The sequence below is a fragment of the Merops nubicus genome, unplaced genomic scaffold (assembly GCF_000691845.1).
Source record: "Merops nubicus isolate BGI_N331 unplaced genomic scaffold, ASM69184v1 scaffold9651, whole genome shotgun sequence".
NCBI lineage: Eukaryota > Metazoa > Chordata > Aves > Coraciiformes > Meropidae > Merops > Merops nubicus.
Genome location: NW_008587644.1, coordinates 37254 through 61438, shown reverse-complemented (window position 1 = coordinate 61438; position 24185 = coordinate 37254). Strand labels below are relative to the sequence as shown.

The following is a 24185-nucleotide window of genomic DNA, read 5'->3' as shown; positions in this document are numbered from 1 at the left end:
TTTCCCTAAAAATTTGTTCTCAATCATGTAATACAGCTAACAGCCATTAGATGTCTCCCTTGTTATTAATTTTAAAACGACAAAACAAGAACACCCAGTTGTTGATAACATACAAGTTATTAACTAAAGCTTTTTAAAAAAATAAATCTATACTAACACTGCTACTTTCTCAAAAAAAAATATCATTTATAAGTGTAGAGGGGAAAAAAGCATATCTCCTCCTTCATCCCCAAGTTTCACCATTTCTGGAAGCTGTAACTCCTACTGCAAAGTAACCGCTGTCATTAAGCAGTATCTCCAACCAGGCACCTCTGATATTCCCCATGGGTTTACCCATGTGCACTATGTGCAGAACATACTTGACACCAAATTATCACCTATTAAAGATCAAGGAAAAAAGAGATCTAAGCCCCTTAACAATAGGATAGGAAATATATAGGGAACATAGGAAAAAAAATTATGCAACCATTATGAAATCATGGGATAAAACAGGGAAAGCAGAATCTAGAGAATCCCCAAAGGTTTTTTTGCTCACATGCTAATGATTAGTACTGTCTTTCTTTCCCAGATGAAAAGAGCCAGCAGGTGTTACATGTTTCCTTAGCATTAAAAACAGAAAGAAAAATACAACTAAGATTCATGAACATTGCACTAAAAGCTCCTAGTATCAAAAACAATCCACTGAGTTTCCCAGTGTTCTCAATTTTTTTCAAATTTGAATCTCCAAATCAATTAATTCTGCTTACTTAACTTCAGCCATAGCCTTCAGAATATTGTTCGTATATTCCTTCAGAACAGCATGAAGACATACCTGTAAATAAACTTTTTTTGCACCAGGAATATAATCTGCAACTCGGCCGAAGATCAATCTGCCAACTCCTGAAGTAATGCCCAGGCACAGCAGAAGCACTTCTTCTGGCACACTGTCACCAAATCTGTCTTTCACATGCTTCATCTGTTTAAAAAGAGGGTGGAGAAAATAAACCAGCTTTAGAGTTAAAAGGAAGGGACACCTTAGGAAACCTGACTTAAGTAGAAGTAATCTGTGAAACTCAGACTTACAAATATGGCTAAAAATGGCCAACTACCTTACTCTGCTTTTACAGATTTAAGAATAAGTTTTGCACTAGGTTATCTGTATTAACTGCAATACAATGAACAAAAAAAAAAAACACCTCAATCTGAGATGTGTTGTTGCTTTATTCACAACTAAGGAACGTAATTAATAAAAACAACAAGGCTGAGTCTAACACCAAGAAAACTGATGAGAAGCTACAAGTGTTCTCCCCTACCACACGTAATTTGCTAGTCATAGTTTTAACATAACACAAGCAGCAGCACTAAAACCAGAATCACTAAACTTTGTGTCCAGAAGAGACAGGCTGGATCATTCTGTTACTAAGTAACAAGTTTAGAAAGCAAAATGTCTTTCTATTCCACAAGGACTGTCTAGAAGCAGTTGCTCCACTGTCTGGGGCACGCTCTCACGCCTGGAGGCTCTGTGAGATTAAGGAGCATCACCACAGTGCTCTCTGCGTCAGTGTGGAGAGAGATGCTGGCAGACTTGTAGGGAAGTTCAGGGCAGGAGCAAGAAACAGAGGGTCAGAACGCTGGAGGTCAGACAGTGCAAGGAGGAGGGGGGGGCCCGTCAGGCTGCCTCATCCCCACATCCACCACCACTTCGACATCCAGGGCAAGGAGGAAGAGGAGCAGGAAGCACCTGCAGTGCCAAACACAACAGCAAGCGCTGCCAGGAGAGGGTGCAGCAACAGCACCCACGGACAGGGCAGGCTGGCAGCATGCTTCATAGGCCACTTCATCCCCAACAACTAAAGCCACTGCCAGAGCCTCCTGAAGGTGAGCCATCAGCTACAACATGATGAACTACCTGTGTCAGTAATTCCAACCTTTCACATCAGGGTAAAAAGAAAAAAGACACAGGATGGATCTGACTGGTTTTATATTCATTCTGTTTCCCCAGTAGTTTGTTTGCAGATTGTGTCTTTTTTTTTAAAATCAACCATGAAAAACAGAAGTCACCTGTAAAAGACCTTTTCTGCAATCACTTTTTGAAACATGCTTGGCAATACCAAATATGCCAAAGTGGGCATTAGAAGATGAAGAAATCATTTGCATAGTCCTGTGACCTCTGTGTTCATAACTAGTTCTGACCAAGAAATTGTAAAGATTCAGCAGGTGTGAAGATGCAAATAGAAGAAATGGATTTTAATTAAAGATGTAGTAAAAATATTTGAGAGTCAAGTTGACCACAGGCTGACAGACCTTGATAGAAAAAGCTGATAACCAAATAACCAATTTTTGTTATTAATTCTGATTATGTGATACCACTTCAAACTAGAGAACACTTAATTTCCTACCTATAAAATGGAGAGGTTGAGTTTTAGTGAATACTTCAAGAATAAAATAGTCAAGATCATTTCCTGGCCAGAGGGTTAATACACAAGCAGAGCAGTTTTTTCCAACATATACAGGATTTGCTGAGTGATGGTGATTTTCTTGAGTATAAAATCAGTTAGGTTTTGTTTACATGGCACAGAAAGTCAGTTAAATCTAATATTACTTTGTCCAATATAATTGTCAGAAAGAAAACAGAAAAGAAGGATTAGTGGTTTTGTTTTTGAAGAATATCTTCTAGCTTCAGATTGGACAGATATTTGCTCTTTCTAGTTTTGATTTTTTTTTTCTTTGCTTTTTGAGACACATTCGGGAACAGAATCTGATTAAATTTTTCATCAGGAATTATATTTAAACATGAAAAGATAAGTTGTTCTATTTATTCCTTCTGTCAAAGGTGAGAATAAATGCTGACAGTTTTCCCACTCCTGCCTTTATGTTCCTGTCAACAGCTGCTGGCCCAGGCAGCAAGAGAAGCCAAGGTATTTTCTGCCATTCTTGCCACCTGTCCTGTTTCTGCAGCCTCTAGCTTGTTTAATTAGCAGGCCTGATTCATCCAGCTTTTCAAGAGGCAAGATAAAGCTCTACATCTAGATAACTATTAACCCTGCATCTGCAACTGAGTAACTGGGTTTCTCAAAGCAGCGCTCTTGAGGGTGAAATGCTGTCTTCTTGCAGAGCATTGGGGAAAACACTGGATTCTTCAACTCCTTAACCAGAAAAATAACTGCTACTCATCCCAATCTTCAAATATCTAACATTAGTATTTATTTTTTAGCTTTCAGTCCCCGTAAGCACACCATAACCTTAAAGAGAGCTTCCAACTAGATGCAAGGAGAAAGCTTTTCCCCAGGAGGGCAGTGGTGCAGGCTGCCCAGAGAGCTTGTTCAGTCTCCTTCTTCCTTAGAGGTTTCCCAGACCCAAGTGCACAAAGCCCTGAGCAACCTGGTCTGATCTCAGCTCTGATCCTGCACAGTGTATTTGATCTTCAGTGATGCAGTCACTAAGTAAGCTGTAACAGCAGTATTATTAACTGAGTACCTGAAAATACGACTCAGGATTAGTTTAGTACTTAAGTGCTAACTCATGGACTTAGAGGCATTTGTTATGTCTGTAGGTTAAATACATTTATTTACTTCGATGAATTAGCTTAAATGAAATTCAGATTTCCACAGATTTGTAGCTGATAGAACTACCCAAAAATCCCATGCTAGGCAATTACTTGTGAACCTTCATCATGCAGCATCTCATGCATTAACAGTCTTGTCATTGCAAAACCACACAGGCTGTAATTATATGACACTTTAGGCATTACCAACAGCACTCAGCAGACACCAAAGGCCACAGCACTTCCCTACGGGTTTCATCTTTCTCACTAACAGTGCTAGCTCTTCACTCAGAGCTCTGTGCATGAGGAATTGCAGGTCTGAATTTTCTATGTGTAGAAAAGGCCTGTAACTTTGCCTGAGACAATCAGCACAAGATTCTTCTAGACTAGCTGGCTTCTTTATCATTTTAAAATAAGTTATCTTTGTACAAACCAATTTTCCAAACCAAGAGAGACAGTGGACAGCCTAACTGAATGCACATCCCTGCCATCAGCTTTTTATGTTATACCCTTGCTCTCTGTGATCAAGGTAATGCATACAAACATGTCTTACTGTCCAAATTCTCATTACTGTTAGGATGAGACTAGAACAAGCCACCTGGTAGTGGCTGGAGTGCTTTCAGTTACACTCTCTTGACCAAACTCTCTCCATTCAACCAAGACCCAAACTTTGCCAAGACCTTCCATTCAATGCACACACTTTTCAGCTATATTCATGCCCTGAATCAAAAGGTAGAGAAATCTGAGCACAGCTCTTGTTCCTTTTTCCAAACACAAAGAACCTGAATCCAAAAGGAAGGGTAATGAACAAGTGAGAAATAATTATTTTGCTGCTAACTGCTTTCCTCCTGTGTATATTCCATTTTGGGAATTCCCAATCAAGTAAAGCTTTAAACAGGCTAAACACAATCTTTCCCACCAAAAGAGACTGCCAGCAGCAATAAGTAGCCTAGAAAAGTTTGAGCACATAAAACCCAGCATTTTCTTCAAGTCCTGATGTCTGACATCATCCTTACACTGGTTCTGAAAGAAAAAAAAAAAAAATGAATGTTTACAGAGTGCTGCTGGTACCATTTGTAAACTGGGAGACACTGTTCCTAACTGCTCCAAATTAACAGTTTTCTGAAGGAGCTGAGGGAGGTTCTTTCAGTTTTAATTTTTTCCTTCCCAGGCAGGGAAAGAAGGAAAACCTAGACAAATTTTTCATTTTTCATGCTTTCCAGAAATATGTGAGCTCTACAGAAATCCAGGCAAAGTTATCATTCCTTGGAATGCAAAGTGGTGAGCTGTGCCTGTAAGTAACAAAGATGAAGTTTTGCATTAGGTGTCAGATGAGTCTAAAACAATCTTAGAGGCAAAAACTATGATCAGAGACTGAACTGATCATAGGGCTCATGGTATGGAATCTGCCCTGAGGCAATAAGCACTTGTAATATCCCAAACTGCTTTATTAATATTGTTTTTCCAGTACTAATTTGCCCTCTTCGCCATGCAACAATTTTAAATCCAGACACCAAAAATAATTACAGACTTGTATAATGTTATCTAAGCATGGCAATACCTCCATAATGTATTGATTTATTTCTGCCATGGCCTTCAAAAACCCGTTAAGTATCATTAGAAGACAGGAAGGCCTTGTCATTCCATCACTCAGATTTTCTTTTGCCCAAGCTGTAAGTGCAAGAAAGTCAAAAGACAAAGATTAAGTGTATGCCCAAGCAAGGATATTAGCAACTGACAGGACACAAATGGATTGTGTATATATAGAAAAGTTACACTGATGCTCACCTTCAAGACTAGAGTTAGATCGTCTGAATTTCAGAAAACTAAAAGCTTAGTTTTATTCCGCACGTCTCCCGAGAAAAGAACAACCTTGCTGGTGATGTACAGATCTTTCTGTACTGCTAGTGCTATCACACAGCAGCCTTCCTTCAGTGAACAAGTCAAACACATGCCTGAACCCACTGGCTCCTTCAAAGGCCTAGAGAAAAAGAATCTTTATCAAGGCACCGGCTAATATCAAGAACTTTGCAGTGAACTGCCCTGGAAGATTCAAAGTTTCAGGGTGTGCTGAAAAACAGAACATGATGTAACTCTGGGCAAATCACTCTTTATTCTCTAATGTAAGGACTCACCACAAAAATTATTGGGGGGGAACAGAGAAAAATTTGCTTGCCAGAGAACTATATGATACTAGATATAAGGAAGACAGTTTAATACAAATACATTTCTGGTTCAAACTCCAGAGAAACTTCTGATAGCCCAAAAACTATCAAACCAACCAGCAGCTCCTGACTCCTGAACATCTACTGAAACAATGTTCTTCATGTTAAGAGACATGAAATAGCATTACCAATACTTAATGCACATCTATTTTTAAGGGAGTGTCATCATCCTGAAATGGATACAGTAGCATTTTTTAGACATGTCTTCATATGACAGAAATATGTATATATACATCTTAGAGATAATTCCTGTTTACATATTTGTCACAACAATGAAACTTCCTCTTTCTATCTCTGGTCAATTTAAGCTATGTAATGAACAAGAGAGAATTAAAGAAACAAGGTAAATACTACATGGGAGTCAGAAAATTTTCTATTGTTCCACTAAAGAAAAGCAGAGTAAAGAGAATAATCCATACATCATTAAGGTTCAGAACAAGAGCAATCTCAATTTCTTAAATTACCTGAACATAACAGTTAACAGGTTAACTGTTAATCTTATTTAACATTAAAAAAGGTTAAGAATTCAGATTATATTAAGTAAAACAAGGTAACAATTACATAGTTAAAATCATTTGGATTTTCCCTCACAAATAGCTAGTCCTAAAGAAAACTGCCCTAAAAAAAAAAAATTCTCAGAGCTGTTAGTGTTATCTTTAAATCTTTAAGAGCATGTGGAAGACAAGTATGATCCTAGAGATCAAAATAGGCAACCAACAGTAGAAAACTTAAGCTGTTAAGAAACTGGAGAAACCAGGGCAATGGTTGTTAAGCAATAAACTTTTTTTTTTTTTTACTTAAGTCACAAATGCTAATAATTTTTAAAGTGATTAAACAAGTTCTCAGGTCTGGATAAAGTGAATGCCAATTGGTAGGCCTGAAAGATACTCAGCAAACAGTGGAAGAAAGCATGCTGGGGACTGAGAAAAGCCTGAAGCATGGGGGACAGACAACCCCAACACTGCAGCATGACACAGCCTGTGACTGGACTGAGTCCATGACTTCTCCTCTCCTGACATCACCACTTAAATTTTAGAATCATAATGTAAGTAATTCTTTTCAAATCACTGTGGCACTTAAAAATGTTATAAGCGTTATCAGGTTATAACTTAAGTAATTAACACTGAGCATATTATATATACTGTGATTAAGAGATCATAGAATATCAAAACACTGGATTAAGATATCCTGTACAAATACCTGAAGTAACAAGAAAATACTTCATCAACCACTGATAATTAACATCCTATGCTCTGGACTTATTGAAAAACCACTTTGGCTAATCGTTTTAAACAATTTAAGATGGACTCTCAAAGCACCTAATGGAAGTGAAACAACTAAAACCTTATATAGAAGTTCATCCCCTTTATAATATTAAAGGCTTTCATTAATTTTCTTTAGCATTTTATTTAAACAAAATTTTAATACAAGTCTGCTGCTACACATCCAGTTTAGTATTTCTTAGATTTAAAAAAAACACCCACATCTACTCTACTATTCTGTCTGGTGCTGATAATGCCTTGGCCTTTATTTCCAAACAAATAAAGTCAAACTTCATTAGCCTAGCTTAAAAATAAAAATAGAAGAATACTGAGAAAATTAACATAACAGCGTATGTCATTTGCCAGAAATAAGTGCAAAGATATGCTAACAGAAGTGGATTTTTTTTAAACCCTTAAGAACTGTTAGTACTTAGTTACTTCACTTAAATACTTAATTTTCTTTCTTATTTTTGCCCAAATTAGACATTGCTAGAAATATTACAGAAATTTTATAGAAAGCGTTTATCTAGCTTCTGACAATTCAGTTCACCAAAGCTGATAGTAATCTTACAGTTGACTATATGGGATGACGAGTAGCACTGTATATTAACCTATTAAATGAAGTAGTAAGTGGAAAAAGGAAAGTGATAATACCATCATAATACAACAAACATGACCTTTATTAGAATATTATGTAAGCTACAGCATTTACATGTCACAAAAGGATGTCTTCTTACTGGTGAACTCAAGAAGTCTGCCTTAGCCAGTCTAACAGATTTTAAAACAAAAAAAAAAGAAGATTCTTTGAGAGGCAATTCAGAAGCTTGATCTGATGCTTCCAACTGCTCTCTGAAGAATCTTTTTCTTTACTGTAAGGACTACTCAAATTAAAGGCCTTCAAGTGGGGCAAGTACCCCTCAGCTGAAAAAATGTTTTGAAAGACAGTCACAAGACTGATTCATGGTGTCTGGAATCTGCCGTATTGAAAAACTTATCAGGGGAGAGCCCAGGTTCTGCAACCACCCAGACAGGAAGATGACAAAAAAAAAAAACATTGGAAGCTGGACTAACATCAGTACGAAAATACATGTTTATTGGCATCAGTGAAAGTAATTAGCCAGGAACAAAGCTTTTAGAAAAGGATGAGTTTCCTTTCTACAAAACAGTGTGTTACCTCAAGTACATTTTTCAACTCCCCTATAAAATTCGCACTAAGACTGCCAGACAAGGTTGTGGGACCCATTTATGTGGAAAGAAAGCAGCTTACTACAGTAGCCCCTTCTAAAATTTACCAGTGAAGATTGTATTTCTTACCTATCTTGAAGAATACCACAATAAGTAACTAACTTAGAGTTAACTGCTTAGTAAAAAAGGGATTAATTCATCTACCTACATGCTACAACACTGTCATCTTCCCAGAGCCTGGCTTCCTTACTTCACAACAGAATTCATGATACTTTCATCTGCTCCCTCAGGACAAGACTCCTTAAACCATAGGACTTAGATGAGTGAAATTAAAATGGGTTCTCAAACCTTTACTCAGCTGCCACATAATTCAGAGGGCATCCATAACACTTTGATATTAGAGATCTACTTGTGGACATGGTCATAACCACCTCAGCTTTCACAGGGCTGTGTGAAGTGTCCACCTCATTCTACTGGGGTGCACAGAAGAGAGCTCTTGAAGAGTCTCAATTCCAGAAGGAAGTCCCAAATACACTGCCAAACCATCTAGTAGATCAGGGCCCAGACACAACAAAAATACTATAATGACAGTCTTCCCTCCTCAGAGATAGATATAGATATATATTCCCTTAAAGAAAGAGAGATAGATTCCCTTAGAGAGATATATAGCCCCTACTCCGGATACAGTCATGTTCAGTCTTCTTTCCTGCCTGGAGCAATCCAAAACCACCTCTCCCTTTTTCCTAGGAAATGCTCTGCTTAGTAGTAATGATAAATTTTAACTCTGTCATCAGAGAAGAACATGAAAAATATCTGAGTTTGACAATTACTGGCAATCAAATAGCAAGAGCTAGGTTGCAAGATTTCCTCAAAGAAAAATTCAAAATACATAGTAAAAAATTCACAAGTCTGAGCAGGATTTAAAAAGCAGATGGTTTCTACGCAGCATTTCCTGGAGCAGAAACTGGACACAAACTGGTTTGTATATAAGCGAAGACACTTTCTTCACTTAATTTTGCTAATTAGGGTTTTTTTTTTTTAACTCTGTATGAGGACAGCAGGAAAAAAAAAAATCAACTGTGAACTCAGGACACTTGAGCTTCAAGGGTTTAGTTCAGGTCAAGATGCTTCAGGCATCCGAAGACAAGATGCCAAGTTTACCATTAAAATAGCATTTGCAAGGAGGGGGGAAGGAAAAAAGGAGAATATACTTTAAAATTTAATCTGACTTCAAATTATATGCTGTTTGCTATTCGAAGAGTTTATATTATGCCAGAGTACATTAACTAGTGTGCTGTTAGGGACTGATACAAAGGAAATCATAACGTAACTCAGACTTTTCAATCTTACAGTACTGCATAGACCTAAGGAAGACTGCTTTGCTCTTACCCTTCAACATCATCTTGTTTGTACCTGACTCTGACTGTATCTGCTATCTAGAATATTTTTTTCATTCACTTTTGCTTTTAAAAAGAACAGAGAACGTTAGTTCTATTCTTTTCAGTTTCTATTCTTTCTGTACCTATGATTTTTATTTTTCTCCAGTACTTATTTGGGAAACATGGTTTAAATATGCTTTCACAACAGTTGCAAGTATAAAATAGGAAATAATTTATTTTACCACCACCACCACCACCCCCAGTGTCAGAAGTGGACAATCTAGCCAAGAATAAATACTGCCAGATCAACATTGAGGAATACTGGGAAAGAAATGAGTGCACACGATAGTTATAGAAGTGGATAAAGGGGGAAAATTTCACTAACCTGGGCAGTCAAACTGCAGCAGATGTTGAGATCTGAAGGGAGATAAATGCAAAGATTAGAAAAGCAAGTAAAGCATGGGGAGCCACTGAAGATTTGGGGTCTCAGAGATACCTGCTTAATTACATTGGATCTTTACAAAACCAGCGCCTTTTTAGTCTTCCACTGGAGACAGAAATATCGTGGATTAAGTGGATGAGAAAGGTGACAGTGCTAAAACTGGCAGCTATACCTACTGTTTTAGCTTTTTTAGATTATCTATAGTATAGAGAAATGTTCGACACAGTTATCTGTTAGTACCAGACATAATTTAAAAGATACTATCCTATAATTACAAAAGAGACTTAACAGCAGATTCTCAGAAATAAAAGGCGTAACAGACTTCAGACAAATGACTGATGTAGGAGAGCGGAAGAAGTGAACAGGCTTCTTGTACAGCAGCCCATAAAAGCAAGCGAATGTAGTGATGGAGGCTGATTTTTTTTCCAGTTTGAGTATAAAATTCCAGACATACCAATTAAATATTCAAAATTATTGTACACATTTTTCAAGTAGCAAATTTATGACACGATACAACTGGTTCACAGGACAGAGACAGTACTTACCTTACAAGAACTAACTTTGTTCAGGAGTGTTATGTGTATGAACTTTACTGTGGATATGTGTGTGTTTTATATGTTTAAGTTTAGAGATTTTTGGTTACTAGAGTCCATACAGTCATACTTATCATGCTCTGCACTCAGACATAAAGGACAGCACTTACAACCGTGCTTCTATTTGTCTCCACTGTGGAACCCAGGAGCACAGGACATAAAGGAAGGCAAGAGGTGCAGGATTAGGACCAGAATTAGGAATTAGGACACAGAGTGCAGAGCCTGGAGAGTGATTACTGTAACTCCTTTCTGTGGCTCCTCTGAGCAGGTGCATATCCCACTGCAGAGAACACCGAGCAACTACCACTGTCTATGTGCAGAGGACAGCAACTGAAACATGGCTTTCTCAGACAGGAGTCTAATCTGGAGAACTCACTCACTCCTGACAGTATTTAGGAGAGGATCCAAGAGTTATAAAAGTATTTGTAAGTAATGTTAGAGATGATGAATAAGGTCTTGTTGGGCAGAATGTCAACTATTGCCATGAGATTCATCCTGACGATCCCATTTTTTGTTTGTCCTGATAGAGCAGCTCAGATCTGCTTGGAAGATCTTCGGTGGTTTCTATACCCTTCATAATTTCCAACATAATTCTTCTTAATGACCCAAAGCTTTTGCTTGGGGAGGGTGCCGTTTACAAGCGGAAAAAGGCTATTTTTCTGAATGGGTAGAACAGATAGACTATTTTGCCCCAAATAAGGCCTTTCAGAAACTGAGTATATGGAAGTGAATACAAGTTTTCAAAGTACATAGCAAGAATTTCAGGTAAGTTCCTAGAAAACTGTGGCTACAGAAGATCATATGAGAGCTTGGCTCTTCATTTCTCCAAGTTGATTGCACAGGAAGAGAGTTTTTACTGGCACATGTTCTAGGGGGCCAAGGTTCAAACATTGAACTCGCAAAGCAGAATCTGATCTCTTATTAACAAAAACAAGGCCTGTCACTGATAGAGAGTGACAAATGGGTAGAAACAAGTCAAAATAGCTGGCTGGTAAAGAACAGATGAAGGACAAATATCCTGGTTCAAGGCAATCCAAGGTAATAAAACATAGTACAGTTAAATTACATGAAGCCAAGGATCTTACACACTACAGAGGGGAAAAAGGAGGGAATAAAATCTGGCAACAAAAATCTGTGTCATCTATAATCCATATCAACAAATCCTCCTGTTCATTATGTTGTTTCTAAACTGAAAATGAAGATTTTTTTCTTAGCTAAGAAACAGGAACAAAATGGGTGTTCCACCAAAAGAGAGGAAGTGTACACCATCAGACAGCACTAACTTTTTGCCTGAGGACAGAGTATGTGGGCATACCACTAGACCCAGCAACTTAAAAAACCTAGAATATATGGAGACAGACTAAGCCACACAGCAGACAGACTCATTCATCTGAGCTGTCTGATTTTGTGATGCAGCCTAGAAAATGAGTTTCCTTATATACATTAAGAAGTTCTTATGACTAAAAAGTACTTTACAGAGATTCCACCCATCTCCATGCCCCTCTCAGGAATAATTGTGTATAAATGGTGAAGATTTTGAACACAGATCTGAGAAGCAGGCTGCCTAAATGATTTAGCCCTTAACTGCCCATCATCTGTTCTGATAAGATATATCTGAAATGCATTGTTTTAAAGCCTCCCCACACAGCAGAAGGACCACAACCTTTCTCCTTTCTCGCTGATAGCGGAAAACACAATTGCAGTCTTGTCCATAGCCCAGCGATTGTCTAGCGAACAGAATCGGTAGTTCTGAAAACAGTTTACATCTTGAGGGCATTGTATCATTTTAGGGCACTAAAACAAGTGTGAGCTTCCTCCAGTGAACTAGTTGCCCTGGATGTCAAAAGGAGGTCGCCCACAGACACTTAAACTCTTCTAGAATTTCAAGAAGGCAGAAGCACTTGTAGAAAAAACACACCTGCCTGTGGAACAGGCCAACCTTCAACAGCCCAGATGTGATCACAGATGTAGTCTGACATGTGGCACAATGTACATTTTCACCATCCTGTTTTGAGCTGTAAGCCTGGACAGGCTCTAGAACTTACTACAAGATAGGTATGCCCTTGCAAATGTGGAAACCAAAGAGGCTATCAAAACCTTCATTATGCTAAGGGAAAAGGTTTGACTTCCAAGGGTTTAAAAAACCCTGCCAAGCTCTTTGATCAGGTCTCTAAATATTTCACCAGTAAATATTTTCTATAGAGAAGACCTGTCTGTATTAGCAAGCCACCTCAAAGACATGGCTTAAAAGTCCTTGAAGTTGAAAATAATTCAGATAACAACCTTGATATTGTTAATGGTTTTGACCTAACAAGCTAAGGAACTTCTCACATGTAGTAATGTAATTGAAATTTTGAATTCTGGAAATTAAGACATAAAAACCAGTCTCAATTACATTTAACTTCAGTTCACAGATGAACGGGTTTCCACAAACCTTTTCTTTTTTTGGAGATGAAAGTGAGTAATTTCCTATTTCTCAGAAAACTTTCCATTGTAAGAGATATCATTGGAAAGACAGCTGAAAGACCACAGAAGGTAATGAAGAGGAAACAGACTGAACTGAAAAGGATTACCCCAATGAAAGAGAGCCCAAGATGACTGGACATGCTGAGTAATGCTGACTCAAATATTCAAAATGGGCCAAGTGGTCTCCAAAGGGAACACAGCAAGGCACTCCATCTGCCACAGCTGTTTGCAGACTGAGCAGAGCAGGGCATTAGTGGCCTGGTAAGAATGCTTGTCATAGCTGGCACTCCTTCACAGCCATTCCTAAGGTCTATAAAAAGAAAAGGTGGCTACACTCATTACTGCCATGCAACATGCAATACCATGGGGAGCAAGGAATCTCCTCTGAATTCTTCCAAATCTGTGTATTCCTAGTTTTCATACAGCAAAGCATAGCACCACTGAGGACACAGATACTAGGGTATAATTTTATTTCCCAGAGAAAAACAGCGACATAGTGTCCACTACTGGCTGCCAGGCTTATTTAGACACTGTATCTCCACTTCATTGTCACAGTTTTCCCAAGCATCTGAAAAGGCAATTTACCAGCAGAGCCTACGTCTCCTGTTTTCAAATAAGATGGCAGCAGAGCCTGAGGGTCTGCAAAAAACAGTGGTCCTGAGGCTGCTCTATCTTTCTGGAACACCTTTTAGCTGGGCAGCCACTTGAAAGACTCACTATTTTTCACTGTGAGATGCATTTTCTTTTCCAACACAGCTGAAAAAAAATCCTAAAGCAGAGTCGTTTGCTGTGGCAGTTTCTACAATCTGAGGCACTACCTACCTAGTTTTTCCAGCATTAAAGTCTGTGGTCTCACTTGCCTGTTCACTGGAGGCCCAGCTGAACCTATTCCTGGCACATGCAGATTCAGAGATGCAATAAGACACTGAATCTTAAGTATCTGTGCAGGAGAATAAATCCAGTATTTACTTTAAATCTGTCTTCCAAGACAGGTTGTCCCATGGAAGCTGTTGGAAAAAATGGCCAAGCATGCACCATTTTTTCATATTTTAAACAGGAAGCACACAGATACAGAACTCACACACTCCACATAGCTGCTGCTAACCAAAAATCTCTACATAAGCAAGTATGCATTCATCATAGAATATGAGCATGGATAAGTATCAAAAAGAAAAGTCGGATTCACTCCATAAATTAAAAAAATAGGCAGCAAAGCAGAATGAGAAATATTGAAGTGTATTGTTCCTGAGCTATTCTGAAGCTTTAAGAGTACAGTTAGTGTTACAGTAACTTTCACAGTGTTTATCAATTAATGGGCAGCTTTGTATACAAGCCTAGAACCATATTTGAACAATAAGCCTGATTTTCAAATATATGTAGCCATTCTAGAAGAGGATCTTCTTTATATAAAAAGATTTAGACTTAGAAAGGCAAAGTTTATCAATACACATTTTTATTGCATTGTCTATCATCTAGTTTCCTTTTAAAAAGTAAAACACGTAAATATTTGCACTATTTTGTTCAACTATTCAGTTGTTCATGAGTTTTCATCCTGCAAGATGTCAAGCACTAAAAACAAGGCAAACACTTTCATTAAAAATCTCTTGCTAATGATAGCAACTGCTAAACCAAACAGTGTCTTTGTTTGAAACTCAAATAATGGGAGATTCTGTCAATATCCCAAGACAAATTACTGAAGGACTGCACTCAAAGTATTAAGATAATATTCTCAGTACTCAGTATTCCTCATAGTGGTTGAATATTGCTGTATCAAAACACAATACAATACTTGCCCGCCTCTTTTTTTTTGTAAACGTGTTCATTAATATTGCCCTAAACTCACACTGAACCTTAGTGACCTTAGTCACTGCTTAGAAAGGACTAAGCAGTGCCAACACCCATTTTAAGCAGTATTTTTCACCCTGCTAAGTATACACAAAAAGCAACAACAGCATACCTTTTAAACTACCTAACACGTGACCTCGTATAAAATTTTAACAGAATTGACCTAACAGGTTTGTAAGATTTCACAACCTATGACCCCAATGAAGTACATACTTTTTTTAAAGGCTACAAGAGAATAGCACTAAACATTTAACATTAGAATGTGACTCCTGAAAAACTGAAGTTCTCTGTTTATTAGCAGAACAAGCACAGGACAAGTGGCACAGAAACAGACATACCCTCTTTCAGATACACTTAATCATTCCCTTGTGAGATAGGCCTTATCAAACATAACTTGGAACGAGTGTTTTGCATTCATCTGACAGATTTTTGTTGCTGATTCACAACTTAATCCTGAATGGACTGGTTTTTCATTTGTCTATTTGCCTATTTTAGAAACATAAAAAGAAAACTTTTAGTCTCTGCAGTTTAGACTGGTCTTAAAATTGAGAGGAATAACAACCGTTTGATTTGGTAATCCTATCAATTACCAGTTTGCTCTACAATAATCTGAATTATTAGTAAAAGCATATATTAAGTCAAAACCTATTTACGCTGTTTCTCCCAACCCCATTCCCCCAAAGTCACACGGAATGGAAAATCCACTAATGGAATCTGACACCAAATAAACTGGGGTAAGAAAAGCTCTCCCTTTTTGGTTCTCCCCTGCAAGAACCAAAAGGAATATGATTTCACTTGCAGCTGATATCTACCAGTCAAGGACTGGTAGTTTGTTTAATCTCTGGTTTTGACAACTTTTACTATATCTAAGCAAACATGGTGCTGATGGTTAAAATTGCAAAGATCTGACTAATTCTACTATTCCAAAACGAGCTTTTATTTCTTTCTTGCTAGAAGTTTCACGACACGCATCCTCCTTTCCAGCACACTTCAGAAAACACAAGAGAGGAAGAGGAATCGTGGCTGGCCTCAGCAGCACTCAGAGACCCTGCTGGGGACCCGAGGAGCTCCTCTGCTGTGCCAGGCCAGAGAACAGCAGCTGACGGGCACCACCAGAGCCCACTGAGTCTGCAGCCTCCAGTCACCACCGACCTGACCGGTGGCACACACCCGCCCCAACCAGCAGAGCCTGGGGCATCTGTTTCATCAGGTGGTCAGGAGAACCCAACACTGACAGAAGCTGCCTCTCCAGGTGGGGAACATGGGACATGGCAAGTACAGAAACCAGGCCTGAGGGCTAAGGTTTGCAGTTTGTAGTTGTAGGCATGAGGCTCCACGTGTAAGTGTTTTTTCTTAGGACACCTGCAACAAGCATCCCATTTTAGCAGTGTGGCTACAGTCAGCCAACTCTAATGGTGGAAAAGTTTTCAAGAGTTTTAGCATAATGAAAGCTGTCACTTTATCATCTCTTTTCCTAGCATTGCTACAACTTTTAAAATGCAGTAAATAATGGAATGATAGTAACTTTCATTTTCAAAAGCTGAAGAAAGTAACCTCTGGTTTGGTAGAAGTACCAGAAAAAATTGTTTTTTTCTCAGAGCCTTTGACTTATCTGGAGGTATGTACTTTTATGTACTTCTGGAAGTGCATAAAATGTGGTTTTTTTCAAAAGCAGACAAAACTAGGATAAAAGTCCAGAGCTACTGAAGTATCTGTGTTGAAGGGCAGAACCCAAGCTGTTCCTTCATGAACACTCATCTATTCACTTTCTCAAATATGGATCCACAGGGACTGAAGGTTTTAAAACAGTCCCCCCAGCATCCATCATTACCCATCAGCAATAAGTGCTATAGTTCTTCAGTTATTCATGTTTTCATAAAACTATATACCTCTTTAAATTAAAAAAGATTTTCACTTTTTGAAATTATTAACTAACTTTGAGGGATGAGTGTTTGCTTAGTTCTAAAAGCTAACCTGAATTCTTGCATGAGTTTAGGTTCACGTAAAAATAATTACAGAAATGGTGGGTTTAGATGCAAGAACATTTTGCTCTTTAAGCCCCAGGCAGCAAGTTTGCTGCTGGTCCTATGAATGCATCCTCCAACCCAGCAACACAAACTCCTGTTTTCTGTCCCAAAGATGTCTGCTACTGAAGCTATCCATTTCTGGCAATCACATACAAAATAATTATGAAATAGTCTTAAATACATGATCTGCAGCCATTAATAATCTTTTCATCCTAGGCACTGATCTAAGATTGAAGGTTAGAAAAATCTTACACATTCTGGAAGTGGTATTTATGAAATTCAAGTTTCATTTTTCCATTTCAACATCAGTAAAGCTAGGGTTTATTTTATTAAATTATTTGTATATCAAGCCTTCTGCAAGATCAATGAGCACCTAGCAGTAGTTAATAGGCCATGCACATAGGCAAACAGAAATCTAACAGTAATGGTACTTACATAGGTTATCACTATAAAAACAAAATTTTATTCCAATTCATACTGTTTCTTACCATCCGTATCACACTCACTGATCAAAGTTTGATTTACGCTTTAAGTATTTCAGAATATGGTCAAGAGTCCTGGGTACATAAGACAAGTTAAGTAGTACTTCAATCCTCCAGTGATTTTTTTCATGTTTACTGAAAGGTACTTAAATTTGGGATAGGATTCTGAATCATAAATAATCATATGTTTTAAAAGATGAAAGAAAAAAAAAATCAAGTGATTTTCCACTTAATAATGCTATCTGCAAGGCCAAGAATGAAAGTTTAAATGAAATTCTTGTTTATAATGCTTTTATTTAAAAGTAGTGGGAGCTTACTATACATTAAGTTTTTCCTCTCTGGCTTACAGGAGGTCTAGGGAATTATATAGTAAAAATTGAGTATTTAGAGACAAGTAAATTAAAACAAAAACTTGTGCATTTCAAGAGGGCATTTGAATAAAAAAAAAATTATCAGTAAAGAGTTCTTAAAAGCTGGTGAAACTTCTATCAAGCAGCATACAAAGAAAACCAACTACCATTGAAGATTTTGTTACAAATAGTTAAGCTTCATGGTTCCTCAAACTCTGAGAAAAAAAGCAGCTGGAGTTTAAATCTTTTAGCATAATTTTGAGTTAAGCTTTAAAATATTAGATTCTGACTGTACTTTGGAATAGTTTTATAGCATTATCAAAATTTGTATTAGAAACAGCCTTGATGAAGTTGTTTTCCTGTACTGCAGCTGTATTTCGCAATCAGAATTTATGCCGATCTGATATGGGGTGAAAAATGCACCCAACCAACAGGAGTGAAAGCACACCATAAAAAGCAAAATTATATAATATGAAAAAAAGATACAAAGAGGTCTGTCCTCCACAAGTTGGCCAGCAGTTTTAGTCCAATCTAGAAACAAGAAGCATTTGTACAAGTGCCTTGGTAAAAAAAACCTACTAGCTTTTTGTTAAATAAAAGTAATTTAGAGGTTCTGTGTGACTGCTTGTATAGCCTCATTCTTCAGTTTTCTCCAAGTGTCAGCAATGATTTACATCTATCCAATAGCTTTACCTACAACACTTCCCTTCTACTTCTCTGAACCCTATTTAAAAACACCTCTACAAAACTCATCAGGAATTAGTATTAGATGTCACATTAACTTAGTCTTTTGACTGCACAGTCCTTTGAAATATTATCACTTTAAGTGTTACAGAATAAGATCTACATGATTAAAAACTAACAAGAGCTAGTTATCAGCCCCCACCCTAAGGTAATTTTAAAAATAAATCTTGGATGTAGAGTCAGTAATCTAACCAATGCATTACCAGAAAGCAGTGACACCACCACTTACTATATTGCCTACAAACCCATGGGCCTTTAAGGAGCTAATATTTTTTTACAGAATTCAAGACATTTATCATTAATCTCACTGTTTTGTCATGGATGACTAATAAATATTAATATGATCCCTTCCGTTTTCATAGTGGGTATTAGTTTTACTAGTTCATGCTCTTTATCAAATACTCTTGAATATGAGGATGTGTAATAATCTAAATAAAGCATTCCATTGCAGGTGATGGTCTTTTTCCTCTTTACCTTTAAAGCATTCTGGTCTATACCACTCCAGTTCAGACTGCACCACCAAGAAGCTATCCAAAAATAATTCACCATATAAGCAGTGCAATGAGTGCTAGCCAGACACATTTCCTGTAATGTATCTCCCAGCTGCATCAAGATTTCTTAGAATAATAGTGTACTACAGACAGAAAGTTATTCTGCTAGGGAAACAAATTACCTTTAGTACATATAAGAAATGGCTGATTGACAGCTTCCCCATCATCAGAAGCTAAACGAGCTGAATAGGCAGCTAGAAGCACCAGTTAACAGGATCAGTTATATTAGTGCTACAGAAGTAAATGACAAAGCTAAAGTTTGAAAGACAAAAGTTCAAGCGTTTTGCTTTTCATAAACCTGGAAAAGAGTCAGTAAGATATACCCTAGAAGTGTACATTTTAACAAACATCCCCAAATTTAAAGGAGCAAAATTCTTAAGTTTCACATGCTATTTACTCCTCCCATTATTCCTCTGAAGTGCACAAGTATCATTGCCAGTGTACACAGCTGAGCACCAATATAAAGAATTCTCTTTGGAATAGTACAGAACAACTTTCAAATGTCTCTTTTCATGGTTAAAGTATTTTAAACTTTAAGCTGAGAATAAGAAATTAAATTTTAACTGGCATCACGAACAGTTCTGATTAGAACTCCCTAACACCATCAAAATTAATTTTGCGTTTCTCCCCAACACAACCTGTACTTGAAATTGTGCTTCATATCACCAATTGTGTCCTTAGTCCATGACACCGAGAGAAATAGCTGTAGTTTTAAATACATTGTGCTTTAAGAGGAAGAAAACATGCACTTACCAGGTGAACATAAGGCACAAAGTATCCAAAAAGTGCAGCTGGGATCCCAAGAGCCCAGATTCGGTAACTGAGAACTCTGAAAACGGAGAAGTTGCAAATCTTTTTCTCAGGAGGAAATCTGAACTTTCCCTTCTTTCCTCCCTCCTGGCCTTTGGCAGTGGAAACGAGAGGTTTGTAGGTGAAGCCAGCCAGGAAGAGAACGAACATGAGGACGCAGAGGACCCGCAAGGTGTTGTAGAGGCCGACAGAGTCGATGAGAGCTCTGAGGAGGAAGGGCAGGGACACGGTGAACAGGCTGCTGCCTGCCGTGACGACGCCGTTCACCAGCCCCAGCCGCCTCTTGAAGTAGTGCCCGAGAATGACCAGGGACGGCTGGTAGGCAAACGAGCACCCACAGGCAAATAAGATCCCGTAGGTGAAATACAGAGGTTCAATGGTGCTGCAGCAAAAGAAAAAGAGAAAAAAACGTTAGTGTTTTGTATAATACTGGATGCTCACATTCACCTACCATACCCAGACAGTTTTTCAGTGATCTGACGTATTTACAGAAGTTCGTTCCGAGTTTCTATATACTTAGTTAAAATACATCGTGCTGCCTTAATTCAGCCATTATTCTATTTTCTCCCACTGAAAAATCTCATAGAACTCACTGAACAGCTAAAAAGGCAAAATTATATTTAAGTATAATTACACCAAATAGTCTGACTAAAACAAAGTTTTAAAAATTGTTGTCAGGTTGAATTAGCCAAATATAAGTTCACCCATTACGGGGGTGGGTGGTTCTTCTTTATTTGGGTGTTATTTTTCTTTTCCAATAAAATTATTCTGGTTTGATTGACATTTCCTCACTGTATCAGCAGTCCAAGTGTGATACTGAACACTTCGTGAACCCAGGAAAAGCAAGTATTTACATAGTTTATTATGAAAATACAATAGCAAGAGTAGCAAACAATGAAAGAGAAAAAAAATTGTCAATTTCTGGTAATATAGTACATTATTTGCCAATTATAGACTTTTTAGGCATTACTTTTTTTTTTAGACAATCCCCTTCTCATTAAACATTTTAAATTCAGAGTTTTGATCCAGCTATTTCATACGCTAAGGAAGAACAGGGGAAAAAAAAAGGTTAATAAAGAATGAAACATTTCAGCTCATATTACCTTTATCAAAGGGAAATAACCAGGAAAAATAAAAACACAGGTTAAAATGAGAGGAAGAACGTAATACAGTAAGGACAGGGAACTTCTGCTTCCAAACAGATTCAAAGAGTTTGCAGTAGGACATACTTAGTAAAATAGTTCCCTGCATTACAAATACTCTTACACTTCAGCTTCCTAAGGGATAATATTTATATTAAGAAATCTGTATGTAACAAAAGCAGTACATCACACTTACATTTATCTATACTACAATATTTTACTTTCACAACATTGACTTCCATATCTGAACTATACTCCCTCAATTAACTGATAACATCATAGGTATAAATCATTTCAGTGTAAACAATGAAACACCAAGAACTTACATTAACACATCACGAATTCACCTCTCCTCTCAAAGTGTTACTTAAATTCTAAAACAGAATTCTATTAAGCTAAAAGATTTTTAGAACCTTTTAGAAATAACTTCCTTCTGCATGCCTCTTCTGTGTCCTTGTTCCACTGGATATCAGGGCAACACAAGGATGATAGCATTTTGTTCAAAGGAAGAAAACACGTTTCCTTTATCAAGAGATTTAATTTATAATAATGAAGACTGTTTACTATTCACCACTTAACACACTACTGGGAGGTGAAGAGGAAGAAAGACTTTTCCAAGATGCATTCTTTTACTTTTTACCTCACCTGTGTTAAGAAGCCTGTTAAAACATATCAGGAAGTGGGCTTTTTGTTTGTTTAATAAAATGAATAAAATTAAGAAAAATTTTTGCACTTGGATTAACCAAAAATCAGAAAATTGCTCAAGTAAGAAGATAAAGCTTTTTTTCCTATAAGTGATTTCCAGATTAAATATAAACACTAGTCTTGGTACTTAAGACAGAATTATTTGTCTTCCTGTAAATTTGTGGATATTTTTTCACATTAGGAGACATATGTCCAAACTAGACATATTAGCTCAGACATTGTGCCACACAGCACAGAAATTCAGCCACCCAGATCACAGCCAGCTCACATCTGCTTCAGAGCACAGGCGTAGCAAACACTTTCACAAGGCTGTCTGTAGAGGTGTTTTCTTCTGTGTAGGAAACTTCTGAATTTTGCTTTTGATTGTACCTGGCCTTATTCTGCTAAGAGTATGAAAAAAATCAAACTTGAGAAGTAGAAGTATCTGTGGCTTATTTGCTGCTGCTTCTTACCCTACCTTCATTAACCAATTTCTGCTGATGACTAGAGTGAGTAAATATCCTGTTTCCTCATCTTCTACTGGGCATGTCCAACAAAACAGCTGCTCTTGAACTTCTTAAGATTTATTCTGCAAAAGTTACAGAAGTGTACAAAATGGAGTGTAATCTCAAGAAAAAACACAATACAACTGCTGTTCAATTTTTTTTAAGTAAAACAAGAAAGATCTGAGATTTTCTTAATAAAACAAATAAGTCCTAAATCTATGTCATTATACCAAGGTTTTTACTACCTCTGTTTGGCAATTGGATCAGTAAGAATAGAAAAAAACAGCAATATTTTACTCAAACATTAACACCTTCCTGGAGGTCCTACTGCCTATGTATCAACATTAAAACAGTGTTTCAAAAGCAAATTGAGGGGACAAGGCAGGGGAGGACAACAGAAACATTTATGTACCTGCTAAAACACAGCATACATTAGGCAAACATACAAGTTTATCCAGGACAATGATGTTGATCTTACAGCATTAGTCGTCTTCTGTTGATGAATTTATACATAGTGGTTCCTCTTCAATAATGAGTGCTGTTAAAAGGTTATATTTTATTTTTAAAATTACTTTTGAAGTTGTAAGTACCACTTGGAGTTCTCAAGTCACAGCCAGAAAGACAAAACCTAACAAACAAAAGGTTTCTACTCTAACAGATAATATAGGCACTGTTTGCTCCTTCATATTCTGTTGATAGGATCAGCATTAACTCTACACTGTAAAACTGATGAAATACTTTGAATGTAAAGAACCATTTACCTTACAAAAGAACTTGAAAGGAGTCCAGCAAACCCTACTGCAGCTCCAATAACAGCTACTTTTCGACAGCCAAACAGGTTTGTGAATATGCTGACTATTGGAGAACAGAAGAAGACCATCCCCATAGAAAGAGAGCTCACCCATGCTGCAAAATAGAAAAAGACAGCATTTCAGAAGACTAAGTGATTTAAGTATTCAGCTGGTATTTGTTTTAGTTCAGCAACATAAAAATCTTAGATAAAAGCTGGGTAACAACTGAGTAACTATTTTGAAAGTATTTAAATACATTTTTAAAAATATTTACCTAACATCATTAAAAAGCTTGTCCAATTTACACAACCAGTTTAGACCGTACCAGCTCAAGGAATGCCATTACTTAAGTTATTATTACTTGCACTTTTTTTTTAAACCCAAACATCAATTATTCCTCCAGTAACTAAGCTAGTATTCTAACTGATGACTATACTATTAAAGATACATTTGAGACTCCATATCCATTCTGACATCAATTAGCACATTTCATTTGACTTTTAACAGCTAGGCTTGCTGAAAAAAATTCAAACAAGCTTTTAACTTGTAGATAGATCTAGATAATATTAAACATTAATAATGAGTAAACAAACAATAGCATTTTATACTATAATACACACATTAGGAATATGATTTTACTTTAAACAAGCTTGAGCTAGTACAACCATTCCCATATGTAATGGGAAATTATCACTACACCTGATACTGCTCCAGCATTACCTGTATTGATAAAACTGTACTTTGTTTATAAGTGAATCTCTAGATCAGTGAGATTCAGTTCAGGTGAGTGCACTAAAGTTTTAGCCACAAGTTTGTTTTTAATTCCAAGTGTACCAAACACATCTTCAAATAACTTAGGTAGAAGAGAATTTGATTTGTTTTGTATTAAAAGTCAACTTTCTGCTTCATTTCATACAGGTGTTCAAAATTGCATCATTTACCTTTTATCATCTTATCATTCTTTCAAACACGTTACTGGTGTTACAACAACAGTTCTCCAAGACAATAAAGGTAAAGCAAGCTGCCATAGCACAACGGTAACAACAAATACATTCAGGTGGGTAAATGTCCCCAACTATTTGGAAAAGAAAATAATGGGTCTAAACATGTAGCGGAAAAACTGCTGATGCAAAATGCACTGGAAAAAAATATTTTCATTTATTTTTTAATTGTACAGA

At 37.1% G+C, this 24185-nt stretch overlaps 1 protein-coding gene across 1 annotated transcript in view; it reads right to left on the bottom strand.

Moving 5' to 3' along the window:
* Positions 1-23958, bottom strand: part of SLC16A10 (solute carrier family 16 (aromatic amino acid transporter), member 10) — a 27451-nt gene extending 3493 nt beyond the window's left edge. The window contains exons 1-4 of the mRNA XM_008948998.1: positions 23949-23958; positions 22978-23122; positions 19828-20266; positions 812-955 (exon numbers count right to left, since the gene is read on the bottom strand). Of these exons, the coding sequence (XP_008947246.1) occupies positions 812-955; positions 19828-20266; positions 22978-23122; positions 23949-23958 (738 nt within the window). The remainder of the gene's footprint in view (positions 1-811; positions 956-19827; positions 20267-22977; positions 23123-23948) is intronic.
* Between the last annotated feature and the right edge of the window lie 227 nt (positions 23959-24185).